At 39.1% G+C, this 21,307-nt stretch overlaps 1 protein-coding gene across 1 annotated transcript in view; it reads left to right on the top strand.

Moving 5' to 3' along the window:
* Positions 1-9,912: 9,912 nt before the first annotated feature.
* The window catches only part of LOC128692697 (E3 ubiquitin-protein ligase HERC2), a 133,406-nt gene continuing 122,011 nt past the window's right edge, over positions 9,913-21,307 (top strand). The window contains exons 1-4 of the mRNA XM_070081259.1: positions 9,913-10,089; positions 16,671-16,886; positions 17,750-17,915; positions 18,229-18,356. Coding sequence (XP_069937360.1) covers positions 16,848-16,886; positions 17,750-17,915; positions 18,229-18,356 — 333 coding nt within the window. The 5' untranslated portion in view covers positions 9,913-10,089; positions 16,671-16,847. The remainder of the gene's footprint in view (positions 10,090-16,670; positions 16,887-17,749; positions 17,916-18,228; positions 18,357-21,307) is intronic.

Below are 21,307 nucleotides of genomic sequence, written 5' to 3'. Positions count from 1 at the left end.
AGCAAATGTTCAACAGAAGATCAGACTTACTAGGAAACTACAAACTCTCTGCAATAACAGTCATTGGAAAAGTTTAGGAAGACCTGAAATTATTCAAAATCTTTCATCTCGTCCACTGTCAACCACAGAAACTGAAGCCCTCAGCCTAGGCCTCAAACTCACAACAGGAATTACGAAACCAAAACAAGACCTCAATTTCATCGCCAGGAACTACAGACACAATGACTCTGACTTCCAAAAAGGTTATCTTCATGGCATCATCTCAGTGGCCATCTCAACACGCAGCTCCCCAGTCATACCTCGATGTTACATCATTGCACTTGAAGCTTTAGCAGAAGACACGACCATCAGGGTCACCACCGCTGATAAAGGAGGTAGTGTTGTTATCATGAACACTGACAATTACAGGAACAAAATGCTCAATCTACTTAATGACCCAGATACCTACAAACCTCTCACAACTAACCAAGTGGACAACCTTATTAAAACATTTCTTCAAAGGACTCACCACATTCTGAGGGACTCAGAACAAGGGAAGAAACTTCTGCACACCGTACCCAGCAACCCCAGACCTGCCAGAATGTATGGCCTGCCAAAAACTCACAAGCCTGGTATTCCATTAAGGCCCATATCTTCGGGAATAGGCAGTGCTCCCCACCAACTCTCAGGAATTCTCGCAAAACACCTCTCTAAACTCTTGGGCACTATCAGTCCAGCACATCTCAAACACTCGAGTGATCTTCTCAATCACATTCACAACATCAACATCGGGAACAAGAAACTTTCCAGCCTTGAACGTAACTTCCCTATTCACCAAAGTACTTACCACACATGCCATCGATTTCTTGCGCAGGAAAATTGACGATTCACTTGATTTTCCTATTCTAGCCAGCGATTTCATCAACCTTGTTGAACTATGTGTTGGCTTTACGTGTTTCTCTTTTGAAAATCACCTCTTTCAGCAGACTTTCGGACTACCCATGGGTTTGCCACTCAGTGCCGTCCTGGAGAATCTATACATGGAACATCTGGAAGCCCAGCGTTTCTCCACCATTGTTCCTTCATCTGTCACCTGGCTCTGTTATGTTGACGACATTCTCCTCATAACGCCCAGACGCTTCAACGTTCAGTCTCTCCAAGACAAGCTCAACCAGGTTGAGCCCTCAATCCAGTTAACACTTTAAGAAGAAATCGGCAATACTCTTCCTTTTCTTGATGTTCTTCTCTGCAAAGCTGACCATGAACTTCGTGTTAAAGTCTATCAAAAACCCACCAACCAAAATGATCTTCTCCACTTCTACTCTCACCACGACACTAAAACTAAATGTGGTGTAATTATAGGCTTTTTCCTGTGCGCACTCAGAATCTGCAGCAATAAGTTCCTTGAGGAAGATTGCACTATAATTGAACAAATATTTTCCACACTTCACTATCCTCGTCACTTCATCAGAGACTGCAGACGACGGGCATTAAACATCTTCAACACACCCAGAGAACACACTGCCGAGAAGAGATACACAGTCCTCCCCACCAACTCCATTGCCAAACAAGTTTCCAACATCTTTTCCAATACCTCATTCCAAGTATCTACCTCCACAACCACAACCATCAAGGACATTACCAGTAATAGACAGGACAAACTTCCATCCTCTGCAGGGGTATACATAATCCCTTGTAATGACTACAGCAAACTATATGTGGGCGAAACATTAAGAGACCTCCAAACATGTATTTCAGAACACCAATACACAAGCAGTTCTGACTATCCAAGGAATGCCTGTGTACAACACTAATTCATACAACCATTTAATAAACTACAGAAACTCAAGACTTATCGCCAGAGAAGACAACACTCAATACAGACACAATGACTAGAATCCTAGAATCATCGCTTATCTCTATATCCAGCAACTTCAACCAGAACAATGGCTTCTATAACATAGCTGAACCACTTGCCAAGAAACTTCTTAATCGCTATCCCACATAAGAACATAGGAATGGAGGAACACTGCAGAAGGTCTACTCACATCCTTATCCAATCTCCCTTCTAAGCTTCCCAAGATTTTACACTCTATAACCCCACTCGGTAAATCAGCAGATGCAGCATTCTCCACCTGACCCAGCATTCTGAACCTGACTAAAAATACTTGCATACCTTCCACCCCAGGTAGATCTGTTTGTGACTTGAAAAAGCCCACTGTGTGGGCAAAACGTTGTCAATAAAGGATCACATTATACTGCATGTGTGTTTATATTTCCATCATGTCGGTATTTTATACCATTTATTTCCACCAGTATCACCTCCAAGGTACAGTAAGTGTAAATATTTCTTATTTATAAAGTGTAAATATTTCTTATTTATAAATTAAAGTGTATATAATTCTTATTTAAAAATTACGTACATTGGTTGTGTGAATGGTGGTGGTAGCTCTGCTGCCACCCACTACCAGTAATATGTACCGCTTATGCTTTCAGTGGCCCTTATAAACCCAACATCAACAACTCACCATCACTTGCAACATACATAATGACATGTTATTCATTCTAGGGTATATACAGTGGTCCCTCGTTTATCGTCATTAATCCGTTCCTGGAAGTACGACGATTATCGAAATAGACGATTTTCGAATCAATTTTCCCCATAAGAAATAATGTAAATACAATTAATCTGTTCCTGACACCCAGAAGTATTAAAACAAAAAAATTTTTACTTGAAATATAGATGTAGTACATAAACAATACAATGGGACATGATAAATGAAACATTAACAGCATAACACTTTCCTTTATTGGCAATTCTTCTTAGTGTATGGAAGACTGGAGGAGAAGAGAGATTGGATTAGTTACTGTTTGGAAGGGGAATCCCCTTCCATCAACACCTCAGGTACCAAGTCCTTTTCTTGGGTTACATACTTCTCTGTTTTCTTAATGCCACTAGGACCAGCTTGAGAGTCACTGGAGTCCTGTCTCGCAAAAAAAAAGTGTCCAGAGAGCTCTGTTTCTGGCGTCTCTTTAAAACTTCCCTAAAATGAGCCAAGACTCTGTCACTGTACAAGTTGCCGATATGGCTTGCAACATCCTTCTCAGGGTGATGTTTCTCCATAAATCTTTCCATCTTACCCCACATTTCAAAAATCTCCTTAATTTCTGAAGAAGGCACCTTCTTCCATCTCACTTCCTCCTCCTCTGCAGAAAGATTCTGAGCTGCGATCTGTTGCTGTTCCTGCTGAAGCTCTTGCAGCTCCTCAGTGGTTAGCTCTTCATTGTGGTCCTCCACCAACTCTTCCACATCCTCCAAACTCACATCCAACCCCATGGAACTCCCCAATGCCACAATAGATTTCACAACTGACATAGGCTCATGAGGGTCAGCCACAAACCCTTCAAAATCTCTCTTGTGGACACAATCTGGCCACAATTTTCTCCAAGCAACAACAGCTTCCTTGATTTCCTTTTTCTTCACCACGATGGAAGATATGGTTGTATGGGGTTTGTTATACATCCTGGCCAGTTCAGCCACACATAGGCGACTTTCATATTGTTCAGTGATGTTTTTCTTAAATTCACTCGTATTTCTCACCTTCTTTACCAAAGGCTTGGCACTAGGAGCTTTCTTTGGAGCCATGGTAGCTTATTTAGCACTTGCAAGCACTAAAATGAATGGAATATTTTGTATGAACAAGTGAGGGGACCGTCGCTCACTGGTAAACAATGGTACACTGGCTGGGAAGGGAGACCAAGGCGGCTCAGAGCCGTGAGTACACGTCCAGGACGAACGACGATTAGTGAATCAACCGACCATTTGCTAGCCAATGTTTGGACGACAATAACGCGACAATTTCCGAAAAGGACAACTATCGAGCTTGACAATTATCGAGGGACCACTGTATCATGTTTCTGTGTTATAGTGGACCCTCGGTTATCGGCTGTAATCCATTCCAGAAGCTCGGCCTAAGACTGAAATGGCCAAAAACTGTATAATATTTCCTGTAAGAATTAATGGAAATACAATAAATCTGTTCAAGACAAAAATTTCACAAAAAAAAAAAAAAAAATTAACAATTATATAAGTACAGATCCGCCATCACAAATCCGGCAATCAATTATTCGGTTCCATCAGTTATTCAGCACTAATTTTGGCTAGCATAATTTCAAATTTCCAGGGTCGCCACAACAACTTGCTGCTACTGTTTGGTGGTGCTACTTGCTGCATAAGTCATTCCAATTTCTTTATCTCCATTTATCATTTTAACCTGCTTACGTTTAGCCCTAGCCATGGTTCCAATGAATAAAAGAAATGCTTCTCATTATGTAAAGCACCTACACAGTTGCCATGAGCTCAGTCTCATGATGAAGGAGAATATGCTTTATTATTATGCTAATATCAACACTACAGCTTATTTGCCTATCACAATTGATCTAATTTGACATAATAAGCAATATAAATAACATAAAACATGTTAAATACTCCAGAATAAATAATATTTGGCATAACACCGAGCAGTTCGACGGAGGTATGAAGAGGATATGGTATAGAAATACCATTCTCCTATCTCTGTTATTGGGGGCTTATATTAGAGAAAATGGAGTATAGCACAGGGCTAACTGTGATATACACTCATACTGCACCATAAACCTGAAACAAAAAAGTTATTTTCTCTATATAGATTATCACACATAACAGCATATGTGTAGAGAGCCTAGGATAACGGAAAAAAGTCAGTGTGGCTTATTTCTAGTACCTGGCTTGGGTTAGCCATACGTATATGATTTTTGGTAAATATTCGATTCCCAGCCAGGGTAGAAACATTAGGCATGTTTCTTTACACCTGTTGTCTATGTTTACCCATCAGTAAATGGGTACCTGGGTGTTAGTCGACTAGTGTGGGGTGTTATCCTGGGACACTGACCTAATTTTCTTGAAATACTCTGCATAACAAGCGGCTTTCTATATGGTAGTATGTCACTGATGTCAGCTATGGTCTGTATACCATGTACATGTATGTGTAGTAAATAAAGATATTATTACAGTGGAACCTCAAAAATCGAACTTAATCCGTTCCAGGAGCTAGTTCTAAATTTGAAAAGTCTGAAATTCGAAGCAATATTTCCCTTAAGAAATAATGGAAATACAATTAATCCGTTCCAGAAACCCAAAAATATTCACACAAAAAATACATTTTATAGAGATTAATTACAGTTTTACATACAACAAATACTATAGTTTTTAATTATGTATAGTAATAGTACATATAAAATAACATTTGTACTTACCTTTATTGAAGATTGGTGATGGCATCTGGAAGATAGGGAGGAGGAGAGGAGGAGTTGGGGTTAGTGTTTGGAAGGAGAATCCCCCTCCATGAGGACTTCAGGTAAAGCCCTCTCTGGGGTTACTTCCCTTCTCTGTCTTTTAATGCCACTAGGACCAGCTTGAGAGTCACTGGACCCCTGTCTCATAAAATAACTGTACACAGTCCTCTGTTTCTGGCACCTCTTTAACATTGCCCTAAAATGGGACATGGTTCTGTCACTGAACTTGTTGCAAAGATGGCTTGTTTCAGCTTGCTCAGGGTGGTACTTCTGCACAAACATTTGGACATCATTCCACTTGGCACAAATATCCTTAATCTTTGAAGAAGGCACCTCATCCACTCCCTATATTAACACCTTTCGCAACATCAGCTTCCTTGATTTGTTATTTCTTTGACAGGATAGAACCGATGGTCGACTTGTTTTTACCATACATCCTAGCAAACTCAACAAGTCTCACACCACTCTCATACTTCTGTATTATTTCCTTATTCACATCTATGGTGTTTCTCACTTTCTTTACCACTGGGGTACCACTAGCAAGTTTCTTTGGGCCCATGGCAGCTTATTTCACAGTCCCACAAGCACTAAACATAACAAAATAATCGTAAAATGCGTGAATGAGAGCACAGGTTAGTGTTCACCCAAGCATAAACAAAGCTAGACTGCTCACAGTGCCTGGGTGGGGACGTGGACAGAGTGGGCCGGCAGACAGGTCCCGTACCCGGCGGTCCATAAATAGGGGCACATTTAATAATAGGGACACAGTTTGTCCGAAAAAATGGTCCTATTTTCGAAACTTTTGTTATGTGATATGTTCGATTTTTGAGGTTCCACTGTATTATTATTATTATTATTATTATTATTATTATTATTATTATTATTATATTTTCTCAGTTGTTTGTTGGGTTATCTTATTGAAACTTGGGCAATGTATGATGGAAAGATACTTCTTAACATACACCAAAAATGAAAGAAATCAGACCATAAATAGCGGAGTTCAATTCTCAGCCATTAGCGGCCTCTTAGCGGTATATTTTTGTATGGTTTTTATGGTTATATTCTCATTTTTTTGGTCTCATTTCATAGAATGAAAGATATATTACAGAAATAGATATGATTTTGATTGTTTTCATGATGAAAAGTACATTGAAATTGCGCTCACAGTAGCAAAAATGTTCTATCCTTTAGCGAAACTCAAGAGTAAACATATGACGTCACCGTCCAATACCTGTCCGCCTGTCAGTCCAAATTCCAATACGGAGTCAAGAATGGATTGACATTATTTATACAATTATTACAATAATGCAGCAATCTGCATAACAGTAAATCTTCTATTTTTTTTGTGAATAAAGATTCCAAATGGTAAGCAAGAGTAATATAAGAGGGGCCTGTAGCCGTGACTAATGAACAGAGAAAATGTTATTTTAGTGCCAGGAATGTCTGCATTGTTTATTCTGGACCCTATTTTGAAATTGGCGTCTGTTGAAATTTGTGTGAAATTGGCCAAATTGTCAATTTCTGACCACTTTATTGGGTAGTTGAAATAAGTGAATTGGCGGTTTCTTGTACTCAGTTGACAGACTAAAAGTAAATAAGTTTATTCAGGTATACACAAATACGGTTACATAGATTATCATACATAGCAGTGTATGTATAGAGAACCTAGGATAACCCAGGAAAGTCAGACAAAGTGACTTATTTCCAGTACCTGGCTTGGGCTTGCCATATATGATTTTTGGTAAATATTTTTTTTTCTCTGTTGTTTGTTGGGCTATCTTATTGAAACTTGGGCATGTATGATGGAAAGATGCTTCTTAACGTACAACAAAAATAAAAAAGACGGACGATAAATAAGGGAGTTCACTTCTCAGCCATTAGCCACCTCTTTGCAGTATATTTTCATATGGTTTTTATGGTTGTATTCTCATTTTTTTGGGACTCATTTGATAGAAAGGAAGATATATTACAGAAATAGACATGATTTTGATTGCTTTCATGACGAAAAGTACCTTGAAATTGAGCTCAAAGTAGCGGAAATGTTCAATTTTTGCCAGTGTTCAGTGAACTTTGTGTAAGTCAAGTTGGTTAATTTTATTAAGTGTATTCTAACCTAACCACTCTGTAATCCGGCAAACTCGGTAATCCGGCACACTACAGGTCCCAATGATGCCGGAATTGTGATGGAGGACCTGTATTACATACCTTTATTGAAGGCTAATGCTGGCTTCTGGAAGATAGGGAGGAGGAAAGACGGATTAGTTAGTGTTTGGAAGGAGAATCCCCCTCCATAAAGACTAGGTAGCAAAGCCTTCTCTGGAGTTACTTCCCTACTTTGTCTTTTAATGCCACTAGGACCAGCTTGAGAGTCACTGGACCCCTGTCTCACAAAATAACTGTCATGAGTGCTCTGTTTCTGGTGTCTCTCTAAGATTTCCCTGAAGTTGGACAGGGTTTTGTCACTGAACATGTTGCAGATATGGCTTGTTTCAGCTTGGTCAGGGTGGTATTTCTCTACAAAAACTTGAACACTAGTCCACATTGCACACACCTCTTTAATCTCTGAAGAAGGTACCTCCTTCACTCACTCTGCCTCCCCCTCTGAAGCAAGTTCCTCAACTGCAGTCTGTTGCTGATTGAGTTGAAGCTCTTGCAACTCTTCAGTGGTTAGCTCTTCCCTGTCGTCCTCCACCAACTCTTCCACATCCTCGCCACTCACCTCCAAACCCAGGGACTTACCCAGTGCCACAATAGAGTCCACAAGGTTGTCAGGGTCAGCCTCAAATGCTTCAAAATCCCTCTCTTGGACACAACCTGGCCACAATTTTCTCCAAGCAGAGTTCAAAGTCCTGGAATCACTCCCTCCCAAGCCTTACCTATAAAGCTTATGCAATTGAGGATAGTGAAATGATCTTTCCAGAACTCTCTTAGGGTCAGTTCAGTGTCAGAGGTCACTTCAAAGCACTTTTCAAACACTGCTTTTGTGTAGAGTTTTGTGAAGTTTGAAATGACCTGCTGGTCCATAGGCTGGAGGAGAAGAGTGGTGTTAGGAGGCAGGAACTTCACTTTTATGAAACTGAGGTCCCTAAACAATTGGTCTTCCAAGTCTGGAGGATGTGCAGAAGCATTGTCCAGTACCAGGAGGCACTTGAGTGGCAATTTCTTTTCCAGGAAGCATTTTTTCACACTTGGGCCAAACACATTATTAACCCACTCCATGAAAATTTGCCTTGTGACCCATGCCTATTGATTAGCTTTCCACATCACACAATCTATTCTTGACGACATTGCTTTTCTTGAACACACTGGGATTTTCTGAGTGAGACACCAGTAAAGGCTTCACTTTAAAATCCCCACTAGCTTTAGCACACAGCAAAACTGTAAGCTTGTCTTTCATAGGCTTGTGTTCTGGCAGTACCTTTTCCTCCTGCATGATGTAGGTCCTGTTTGGCATTTTCTTCCAAAAGAGGCCTGTTTTGTCACAATTGAACACTTGCTGGGGTTTTAATTGTTCAGCCTTTACATAGTCCTTGAACTCCTATACGTAATTTTCAGCCGCTTCTTTGTCAGAACTTGCAGCCTCTCCATGCCTTACAACACTGTGTATGCCACTATGCTTCTTAAATCTCTCAAACCACCCTTTGCTGGCCCCAAATTCACTACCAGCAGCACTTGTTCCAGTTTTCTGTAGAAGATCCTCATGTAACTGCTTTGCCTTCTCACAAATAATAGATTCCACAATGTCTCCCACTAATTATTTTTCCTTAATCCACAATAACAACTTTTCCATCTGTTCCGTTATCAGTGACTTTTGTTTCATTATAAAAGTTACTCCCCTTGCAACATTAGCATCCTTGATTTGTTCTTTCCTTGCCAGGATGAATGTTATTGTTGATTTTTTTTCTCGTACATCCTGGCAAGTTCCAGCACCCGCATACCCCTCTTGTATTTATCAACCACTTCACGCTTAAATTCCATGGTGTTTCTCACTTTCTTTACCACAGGAACTTTACTAGGAACTTTCTCTGGAGCCATGGTTACTTATTTAGATATTAGCTACCAAAGACAAAAATATATAATTAAAGGACTGTGTGTAAGAACATAATGCATAATATTAATAACATAAGAGGGGGGAGATGGTTTGGTCAAATAGAATTAATGGTTCAGTGTGGCATGGTTTAGAGGGTGTATGAATCTACGTGAAGGCGGCTAGAATTTGGCATTTTACATCGGAAGTATTATACATGCACTCTGATAGTTTTATGGAGAGGTTCCAGTTCAATGGATGCTCTTCTAGGAAGGCTGCAAGAAAATGAGTGATGGTGAATATGTTTTCTTCATTGGGTAATCCCTTAATTTGTGTGAGACAGTTTCAGTCAATTAATATCTCAACAAAAATTTTCTTCTTTCAGCAAACCGGCAGTATCCCACCGAGGCAGGGTGGCCCAAAGAGAAAAACAAAAGTTTCTCTTTTTAAATTTAGTAATACTTACAGGAGAAGGGGTTACTAGCCCCTTGCATTAAAAAATATTTTATAATAATATAACCTCTATGAATTGAAGTAATTCTTTAGCAGATTATTTGGTTAACAGCTTGCTATTCATATGAATATTTTTCAGTCCGTATGATCGTCCCCGACTAATTGAGACACTACAAGGTAAAGGAGTTGTGGAAATAGCATGTGGTGGGGCCCATTCTGCTGCCATCACGTCATCAGGGGAATTGTATACCTGGGGCAAAGGTCGTTATGGCAGACTTGGTCATGGGGATTCTGAAGTAAGTTGTACAAAGATTATTAGTTTTAAGAATTTTTCTTTATGTGCATAATATATTATTTTGTCAATAAATGTGCATAATATATTATTTTGTCAGTATGGTATGGAAGGAGGGGATAAAAGAGGGTTTTGTGTGCAAGGGGGCCTGGACATACAGCAGGCATGTGTGAGCATGTTAGATAGTGAATGGAGACGAATGGTTTTTGGGACCTGACGAGCTGATAGAGGGTGAGCAGGGTAAAATTTTGTGAAGGGATTCAGGGAAACTGGTTAGCTGGTCTTGGGTCCTGGAGGTGAGAAGTACAGTGCCTGCACTTTAAAGGTTTTTGGAATATTTACTGTGTAGAGCAGTGGTTCTTAACCTTGTTAGAGGTACTGAACCTAGTAAGTTTCATCCGTGCATTTACCATAATTGGAAAAATGAAATATGATTTCTTCAAAATACGTATGATTGTAATCAAAACTGTAAATCAATGTGACTTGCTGTTGCTTTTCAGAGACAAGTGCCACTCTCATGTCATTTTCGCAAAAAAAAGTCTGTTCTTTTTCTTCATTTTAATATCTACCATCCTCAAAAAGGATTGCTCACAGAGATATGTTGTAATGAATGGCGTGAGCATCTCAAAGGCTCTCCTAGCAGTAAGAGGGTACGCTGTGATTTGAAGCACCAAAACGTTGAGAGCGTTGTTGTTCTGAAGAGCTGCTTATGAACCTGGCTCTACTGAGGTTCAATTTCATCGAGGTATTCATCATTGACATCTGCTGTCGCAACACTGAACATGAACGGCTGTCTCACCCATGCTGGATATGCCTCTCTGGTGGGGAAGTATCCATCGAGAGACTTTGCGAGCTCATCTGAGTGCATGGCAATTGCTTGCTTCAGTTCCTCGGGTACAAAAATGTCTCCGATTCCAGACACGTCTTCAATCTTACACAGTCCTCCAGCAGGAAAGAGTAAGGTTATGAGGATAACAAAAAGATTAGGTGATGAAAGATTGGATATCAGATTGGAGGGAGAGAGTATGGAGGAGGTGAATGTATTCAGATATTTGGGAGTGGACGTGTCAGCGGATGGGTCTATGAAAGATGAGGTGAATCATAGAATTGATGAGGGGAAAAGGGTGAGTGGTGCACTTAGGAGTCTGTGGAGACAAAGAACTTTGTCCTTGGAGGCAAAGAGGGGAATGTATGAGAGTATAGTTTTACCAACGCTCTTATATGGGTGTGAAGCATGGGTGATGAATGTTGCAGCGAGGAGAAGGCTGGAGGCAGTGGAGATGTCATGTCTGAGAGCAATGTGTGGTGTGAATATAATGCAGAGAATTCGTAGTTTGGAAGTTAGGAGGAGGTGCGGGATTACCAAAACTGTTGTCCAGAGGGCTGAGGAAGGGTTGTTGAGGTGGTTCGGACATGTGGAGAGAATGGAGCGAAACAGAATAACTTCAAGAGTGTATCAGTCTGTAGTGGAAGAAAGGCGGGGTAGGGGTCGGCCTAGGAAAGGTTGGAGGGAGGGGGGTAAAGGAGGTTTTGTGTGCGAGGGGCTTGGACTTCCAGCAGGCATGCGTGAGCGTGTTTGATAGGAGTGAATAGAGACAAATGGTTTTTAATACTTGACGTGCTGTTGGAGTGTGAGCAAAGTAACATTTATGAAGGGGTTCAGGGAAACCGGCAGGCCGGACTTGAGTCCTGGAGATGGGAAGTACAGTGCCTGCACTCTGAAGGAGGGGTGTTAATGTTGCAGTTTAAAAACTGTAGTGTAAAGCACCCTTCTGGCAAGACAGTGATGGAGTGAATGATGGTGAAAGTTTTTCTTTTTCGGGCCACCCTGCCTTGGTGGGAATCGGCCAGTGTGATAATAAAAAAAAAAAAATAATGTATGTGTAATGTGACCTAAGTGTAAGTAGAAGTATCATGATGTACCTGAAATCTTGCATGTTTATGAGACAGAAAAAAGACACCAGCAATCCTACCGTCATGTAAAACAATTACAGGCTTTCATTTTACATTCACTTGGCAGGACGGTAGTACCTCCCTGGGCAGCTGCTGTCTACCAACCTACTACCTAGTTCATACATTTATTAAACAAAAATACCAACCACTCCAACACTATATCCCCCCTGCTTTTAACATTTCTGTCATGATCCTGTCAGTTCCAGCTGCTTTACCCAGTTTCATTCTACGTAATGCCTCACGCACCTCCCGTATCCCACCGAGGCAGGGTGGCCCAAAAAGAAAAACGAAAGTTTCTCTTTTAAAATTTAGTAATTTATACAGGAGGAGGGGTTACTAGTCCCTTGCTCCCGGCATTTTAGTCGCCTCTTACAACACACATGGCTTATGGAGGAAGAATTCTGTTCCATTTCCCCATGGAGATAAGAGGAAATAAACAAGAACAAGAACTAGAAAGAAAATAGAAGAAAACCCAGAGGAGTGTGCTTGTACATGTACATGTAGTGTGACCTAAGTGTAAGTAGAAGTAGCAAGACGTACCTGAAATCTTGCATGTTTATGAGATAGAAAAAAAGGACACCAGCAATCCTACCATCATGTAAAACAATTACAGGCTTTCGTTTTACACTCACTTGGCAGGACGGTAGTACCTCCCTGGGCAGTTGCTGTCTACCAACCTACTACCTACAATTATTATTATTATTATTCTTTCTTTCTTTCAACACACCGGCCGTATCCCACCGAGGCGGGGTGGCCCAAAAGGAAAAACAAAAGTTTCTCCTTTTACATTTAGTAATATATACAGGAGAAGAGGTTACTAGCCCCTTGCTCCCGGCATTTTAGTCGCCTCTTACAACACGCATGGCTTATGGAGGAAGAATTCTGTTCCACTTCCCCATGGAGATAAGAGGAAATAAACAAGAATAAGAACTAGAAAGAAAATAGAAGAAAACCCAGAGGGGTGTGCTTGTACATGTACGTGTAGTGTGACCTAAGTGTAAGTAGAAGTAGCAAGACGTACCTGAAATCTTGCATGTTTATGAGACAGAAAAAAAGGACACCAGCAATCCTACCATCATGTAAAACAATTACAGGCTTTCGTTTTACACTCACTTACTTGGCAGGACGGTAGTACCTCCCTGGGCAGTTGCTGTCTACCAACCTACTACCTACAATTATTATTATTATTATTATTATTAATTTAGGTAATTAGAGCACAGATCCAATTCCCTAGATCAGGAGCCCCTCACCAGTGTCAAGGTTCCTTGATGCTGGTGAGGGGCTCTGCATCTAGGGAATTGGATCTGTGTTGCAGTTCCCTAAATTAATAATGATAATAAAATTATTATTAATATCATTATAATAACAATAGAGTTTCATTTCCCTAAATTAATAATAATGCATAGTACGTACATAATAATTCAGAATGCTGCTGCTAGTTGGCACAGCTGATGCCAAAACATCCGGTAAGCAGTATACTTGTTTACATTGCTGTGGCAGCAGTTCTCTCATGCTTGCTTGCATTTTTTTTTTTTACAGTCATTTGGCCAAATCTCTTTTTTCTAACCATGGGTCCTAAGAAATTAAGTGCAAAGGTCAGTGCTGAGAAGAAAAAGATGATGATTTCCATGGACTTAGCCAGGCAATACCAGCTTAATACATCTACGGCATATAGATACTAAAGCTGTATCAGTTATGTTCAGTGATTAAACAATACAAATTGTATCAGTTAAGTTCAACACTCAAACAAAACAATGTTGTTGTTGGAGGTTTACAGGGCCACTGACATCATAGTCAGCTCTCCTGGCCCTATATCACTCACTCATTTACCCCTATCTCACCTATGGAATTTGTGCATGGGGCTCAACAACAATAAATCATCTTAGACTATTAATTACCCAACAAAAGGCTACAGTCAGAATGATAACAAATTCCCACTCCAGGCAGCATGCTCTACCAATTTTCAAAACTCTAAACTTACTGTACAAAACATCCATACTTATTATTGTGCCTGCTACATACATGGAACACTAAACTCAGATATAAACCCTTCCCTCAAACATCTCCTTTCCAACCTCAACAGAACACATGACCATAACACAAGGCACAGATCACTCTTTGATGTTCCCCGTGTCCATCTCACACTATGTAAAAACTCAACGCACATAAAAGGCCCAAAAATATGGAATTCATTACCTGTGAATACAAAAGAAATACTGTCTGTTTATCAATTCAAGACTCTTCTTAAAAACCACTTACTCAACCACAACTAAATAAATACTGATTAACTGTATCTCATAAATGTATAACCTGTGACCCTATCAAACTGTTTTTTTTTTAACTACATTACCTTACAGAATACTCCATTCTCTTGAATGCACAGTAACTCATCTAATGACCATATAACCTTTTTCTGCACTATAAATCATTGATTTTACTTGATATGATTCAATTATATTATACATTGTTATGCTTCAAATTTGTACAACTATAAAGCTTCTTATTTAAAATACTCATTTGTACTTCTTGTTGTAATTTGTTTGCTGTAATTTTCACCACTGAATCAATCATTGCTTAGTTAATCTTAAGTTAATTTTAAGCTTGCCCATAATGCTCTGCATACAAGGGGCTTTTGGCATGTACACCCAATTACTATATTTCTTTGTACAACTATGTATCATGTCCAAATAAAAAATAAATAAATAAATAAATATGCCGTACCCTCAACATCCCCCACCATCTCTGCTCCAAGTGTGTATAAACTTTGTATAAACAGTTTAATATTTCTTTACATTCTGTAGTGTATTATGATTTATTATGTTTTTATATACAATATTCTTATATATAAATACATTGTTTCAGTGTTTTCCTTAGAAAACTAGTGATCTACTGCAGTTAGCCTCACAAACACTCCGTTTTCTCTTACAGTAAGAGCATGGAAAAATACTATAGTCAAAGTTGGTTAGGAAATGGCGGACGCTTCTGCCGCTGCCCCTGCCAACATATTATGGCCTATTTTATTCATTCTAGAGTATATAACATGCTTCTGTGTTAATTATATTGTTTATTATGTCATATTAGATGAATTGTGATAGATAAATAAGCCATACAGTTGATATTAGCATCATATTTAATTATTTTGTCTTGTCTACAGAGTGCAAGAATAGATTAATGGTTTTTCAACTAATTTAAATGAGGAAAATTAATTTGATATACGAGTAAATTGAGTTACGAGCTAGGTCACGGAATGGATTAAACTCATAAGTCAAGGTTCCACTGTATTTGGAATGGCAACAAAAAGAAAAACACGAACTTCGGATGTACGAAGATTTTTTATTATGTCTTACGAGCCAGTGTCTGTGACATATTAATATGCCAAAATTCTAGCGGCTTCAAATCAAGCAGGAGAAAGCTGGCATGCGCACTTGTGAGAGAATGGGTCTGTGTGGTCAGTGTGCGCAGTATAAAAACATCCTGCAATACGCAGTGCGTAATGAGAAAAATAAACTCGACTGTTTTTGGATTGAAACACCGATTTTGAGGTGTATTTTCATATAGTATTTATGGTTGTATTCTTGTTTTCTTGGTCTCATTTGATAGAATGGAAGACATATTACAGAAATAGAAATGATTTTGATTGGTTTCACAATGAAAAGGACCTTGAAATTGAGCTCAGGGTAGCAGAAATGTTCGATTTTTGCCAATGTTCAAAAGTGAACAAATGACGTCACCATCCAATAAGTGTCCAACTAGCCATTCTAATACGCAGTCATGAATGGGTTGACATTATTTATACAATTATTACAATAATGCAGTAGTCTGCATAACAGTAAATCTTCTATTTTTTGTGTGAATAAAAACTCAAATTAGAAAGCAAGAGCAATATGAGAGGGGCCTGGAGACATGACTAATGAACAGAGAAAATGTTATTTTAATGCCAGGAATGTCTGCTTTGTTTATTCTGGACCCTATTTTGAAATTGTCATCTTTTTTATTTGCATGAAATTGGCCAAATTGCCAATTTCTGACCACTTTATTGGGTAGTTGAAATCAGTAAATGGGCAGTTTCCTATAGTCATTTGATAGAACAAATGGAGTTAAAGAAATAGTTATGAGTTTGGTCGACTGGAACAATGGAATTGGCCGAAAATAGGGCTCAAAGTGGGCGAAATCGCTAACGAGTATATATCACTAAGATCGCTAACTTCTCGAGAGTGTAATTCTGTAAGTTCTCCATCAAATTTCATACTTTTGGTGTCATTACCATCGGGAAAATATTCTCTATCATTTCATAAGAAAAATTTTTTTTCTTTTTTTTTTTTTTTCAAATATTTTGTGACAGAGAGAGAGAGAGAGAGAGAGAGAGAGAGACTTCAGGATTTGGGGTCTCGACAGTCAAAGGGTTAAAGGGGAACTAGCAGGAGGATTTTTTCTTTAGGTTAATTTTTTTGGTTAAATTGATTTTGGATAAATGAAGTCCTACTGTATTATTATTTATGATATAGCAATGTCTAACCTTTTATCTTCATTCTATTAAGTGAAAATTCTTTCCACCTTGCAACAGTTTCAGTCCAATTAACCTGGCAGTTAATAACTAAAAGTCTTGCTTTATGAAACTGATCTTCCTTACAGGACCAGTTTCGACCAAAATTAGTAGAGGCTCTGGGTGGCTACAGGGTAGTAGATGTGGCCTGTGGATCTGGAGATGCCCAGACCTTGTGCATATCTGATGACGATAATGTCTGGTCTTGGGGTGATGGTGATTATGGCAAGCTGGGTCGTGGTGGCTCAGATGGCTGCAAGGTTCCAATGAGAATTGATGGGCTGGCAAATCAGGGTATCATAAAAGTAAGTGGATTAAATACTGCAACTGTAATCATGAAGTCTTTTGAAACACTACATCTTTTATGACAGTAAGGGAGTTTGCATTTTAGTGAGTTTATAATTATAGAAATACAGTATGAATATTTATATAAATAAACAATTATAATACACTTTCTCCCCCACCCACACTTTGCTTAGAGAATGCATTGCTTTCAGAAAATTACATCTTTAGTGAAAAATAAAAATTTTATTAAGAATAAAAGTATTGTAAGTGAATCTTCTTCTTTCTTTCAACACACCGGCCGTATCCCACCGAGGCGGGGTGGCCCAAAAGGAAAAACGAAAGTTTCTCCTTTTACATTTAGTAATATATACAGGAGAAGAGGTTACTAGCCCCTTGCTCCCGGCATTTTAGTCGCCTCTTACAACACGCATGGCTTACGGAGGAAGAATTCTGTTCCACTTCCCCATGGAGATAAGAGGAAATAAACAAGAATAAGAACTAGAAAGAAAATAGAAGAAAACCCAGAGGGGTGTGTATATATGTGCTTGTACATGTATGTGTAGTGTGACCTAAGTGTAAGTAGAAGTAGCAAGACGTACCTGAAATCTTGCATGTTCATGAGACAGAAAAAAGGACACCAGCAATCCTACCATCATGTAAAACAATTACAGGCTTTCGTTTTACACTCACTTGGCAGGACGGTAGTACCTCCCTGGGTGGTTGCTGTCTACCAACCTACTACCTACTTGTAAGTGAATATATACAGTATATTTTCATCCAGTAAATACCAGTCAACCTGGAATCTTCTTCCTTGTACAGCTGACAAGATAATCTCCTTAAACCTGTCTTCTTTCATTTAATGCATGCTGAATTCTTTCACTAGGTTGAATGTGGATCACAGTTTTCTGTGGCTTTGGCACGTTCTGGCACAGTCTACACATGGGGAAAAGGGGACTACCATCGCTTGGGTCATGGCACTGATGATCACGTCAGACGACCACGCAAGGTTACGGCCTTGCAGGGCAAGAAGGTTATCAGCATTGCCACAGGTATCTAGTTTTAATAAATTGGAGGTACAAAATAAAAATATACATGTATTTCTTTTGTAACATCTTTTATAAAATAAATGTTATGTTTTTTAACACACCGGCCATTTCCCACCAAGGCAGGGTGACTAAAAAAGAAGAAATGTATAAATTTTCTTTTTTTATATTTTAATAATTTATAAAGGAGAAGGGGTTACTAATCCCTTGCTCTCGACATTTTAGTTACCTCTTACAAAACATGGCTTATGGAGCCAGGATTTTTCTCCACTTAAATATGTTTCTATGCTCTCTTAAAGCTTTTTGGTTTGTTTTTCAGGTTCACTTCATTGTGTATGCTGTACTAGTGAGGGTGAAGTATACACATGGGGAGACAATGATGAAGGCCAGCTGGGTGACAGTACTACAAATGCCATCCAGAGACCACGACTTGTCATGGCTTTACAGGCACAGTATTTCATTGTAGTTTCACATAGGTTTTATATCTTTGTGTAATGCATTTTTAAAATTGTGCATTATAAACTGTACAGTAATAGCTTTGGGTAAGTGAGGTCATTGGATCAGTCCAATTCCCAGTACTCTCAAACTATTTGTTAATTTCATTATTTTAGGAAATTATTATTTCATGTACCTTTGTAGAAGATATAAACACAGTATAATGCTTTGTATAGTAACATTTTTCCCACGAAATGGACTTTACCCAGTCACAAACAGATCTACATAGAGAGGGAGGATGAATGTATATATAGGAAGTGTAGTGAGGTGAAGTTGTAATCTTGTGTAGCTTAAAATCAGGTTGGACATATATATGACTGAAAAGTGTTGGACTTAAGAAGAAATGGCCTAGTATGGGCCAGTAGGCCTATTACAGTGCTCCTCCATGCCTGAAACTGTTTCTGTGCAGGATATCAATCTAAAGTTTCCTGGCAAGAGGCCCAACACTGTTGTAAAAGCCATTGTTCTGGTTGATATTGGTAATTATGCTAATGAGTGATGTTTATGTGTGTCTGTGAATCTTCTTCTTTGGCAGTGAGTTATGTGCCTTTGTAATTAATTGTTTGCAGGAGTTTCAGTATGAAACACAGGCAATTCTGCTGGTATATTGGTGTAGAGAAATGTGTGTGTGAAGGTTTCTGGGTGTTTTTCCCACGTTGCAGTATATAGCTCACTAGGAGACAAAGAGGGTGTATAAATCAAGGGTAGAAGGAAGGTAGGGGATATTTCAGGAAGAGTTGGAAGGAGAAGGTGAAGGAGGTTTTGACTGGTAAGGGCTTAAGCATGTAGCAGGCACATTTGAGCTAGAAAGATATCTGTTGAACTAATGATGGTAAATGTGTTATTTTCTTTGAGTTACTCCACCATGGTGGGAATCATCATGCAAGGAATAAAAAACAAACTATTACAATAGATTAATAATTTGAAAGGAAAATGTGATAAGTGGAAAAATGTTCTCATGGGAAACTATGAGTGGAAGGTAACAATGACTGGTGCGATCTCCAGTAATTTATAACTTGCCAGGAGGAATAATCAAATTGGCAAAATAACTACAGAAATGTATTTTATTGTAAATCCCTATAAGAAGACTTATGCAAGTACTACAGTACAGCCACTATAATTTTAATTTTTAATGATACATCAAACTCTGAACACAAAACACAAAGACCATAGCATTGTTCATGTAACTACACATGTATATGAAACTGCAAGTATCAAGAAAATTTGAACTTTCATAATAGCCATTGTTCATTGGTAATGTCTACACCCCACTCTGAGTGGATCGCATTATTTTTATTGTTATTTTTTTATTAACACATCGGCCGATTCCGACCAAGGCAGGGTGGCCCAAAAAAGAAAAGCTTAAATCATTCATTCCATCACTGTCTTGCTAGAGGGGTGCTTTACACTACAGTTATAAAACTGCAACATTAACACCCCTCCTTCAGAGTACAGACACTGTATTTCCCATCTCCAGGACTCAAGTCTGTTCTGCCAGTTTCCCTGAATCCCTTCATAAATGTTACTTTGCTCACACTCCAACAGCACATCAAGTATTAAAAACCTTTTGTCTCCATTCACTCCTATCAAATACATGCTTGCTGGAAGTTCAAGCCCCTTGCACACAAAACCTCCTTTACCCTCTCCCTCCAACCCTTCCTAGGTCGACCCCAACCCCGCCTTCGCTCCACTACAGATTTATACACACTCGAAGTCATTCTGTTGTGTTCCATTCTCTCTACATGTCCGAACCACCTCAACCCCTCCTCAACCCTCTGGATAATAGTTTTGGTATTCTCGCAACTCCTTCTAATTTCCAAACTTGAATTCTCTGCATTATATTCACACCACACACTGTCCTGAGACATGACATCTTCACTGCCTCCAGCCTTCTCCTCATTGCAACATTCATCACCCATGCTTCACACCCATATCAGAGTGTTGGTATAACTATACTCTCATACATTCCCCTCTTTGCTTCCACGGACTAAGTTTTTTGTCTCCACAGACTCCTAAGTGCACCACTCACCCTTTTTCCCTCATCAGTTCTATGATTCACCTCATCCTTCATAGACCCATCTGCTGACATGTCCACTCCTAAATATCTGAATACATTCACCTCCTCCATACTCTCTCCCTCTAATCTGATATCCAATCTTTCGTCACCTAATCTTTTTGTTATCCTCATCACCTTACTCTTTCCTATATTCACTTTTAATTTTCTTCTTTTACATACCCTACCAAATTCATCCACCTACCTCTGCAACTTCTCTTTAGAATCTCCCAAAAGCACAGTGTCATCAGCAAAGAGTAACTGTGACAACTCCCACTTTCTGTTGATTCTTTATCTTTTAACTCCACACCTCTTGCCAAGGCCCTCGCATTCACTTCTCTTACAACGTCATCTATAAATATATTGAACAACCACATTGACATCACACATCCTTGTCTAAGGCCTACTTTTACTAGGAAATAATCACACTACACATACATTTACATGTTTATTTATACACACTCATCTGAGTTTTCTTTGATTTTATCTTAATAGTTCTTGGTCTTATTACTTTTCCTTTTATATCCATGGGGAAGTGGAATAAGAATCTTTCCTCCGTAAGCAATGCGTGTTGTAAAACTCAACTAAAATACCGGGAACAATGGGCTAGTAACCCCTTTTCCTGTAATAATTACTAAAAAGAAAAAGAAGAAGAAAATTGTCAAAATGGGAAGTCTGAATGTGCATAGATGTTGTGTGAATGATAAGAGAGAGATGATTGTGGATGTTATGAATGAGAAGAAGCTGGATGTCCTGGCTTTAAGTGAAACAAAGCTGAAGGGCCTGGGAGAGTTTCAGTGGAGAGGAATAAATGGGATTAGGTCAGGGGCTTCAAATAGAGTTAGAGCTA

The sequence above is a fragment of the Cherax quadricarinatus genome, chromosome 6 (assembly GCF_038502225.1).
Source record: "Cherax quadricarinatus isolate ZL_2023a chromosome 6, ASM3850222v1, whole genome shotgun sequence".
In the NCBI taxonomy this organism is placed as follows: Eukaryota; Metazoa; Arthropoda; class Malacostraca; order Decapoda; family Parastacidae; genus Cherax; species Cherax quadricarinatus.
This window is presented reverse-complemented; position numbering and strand designations above follow the sequence as displayed.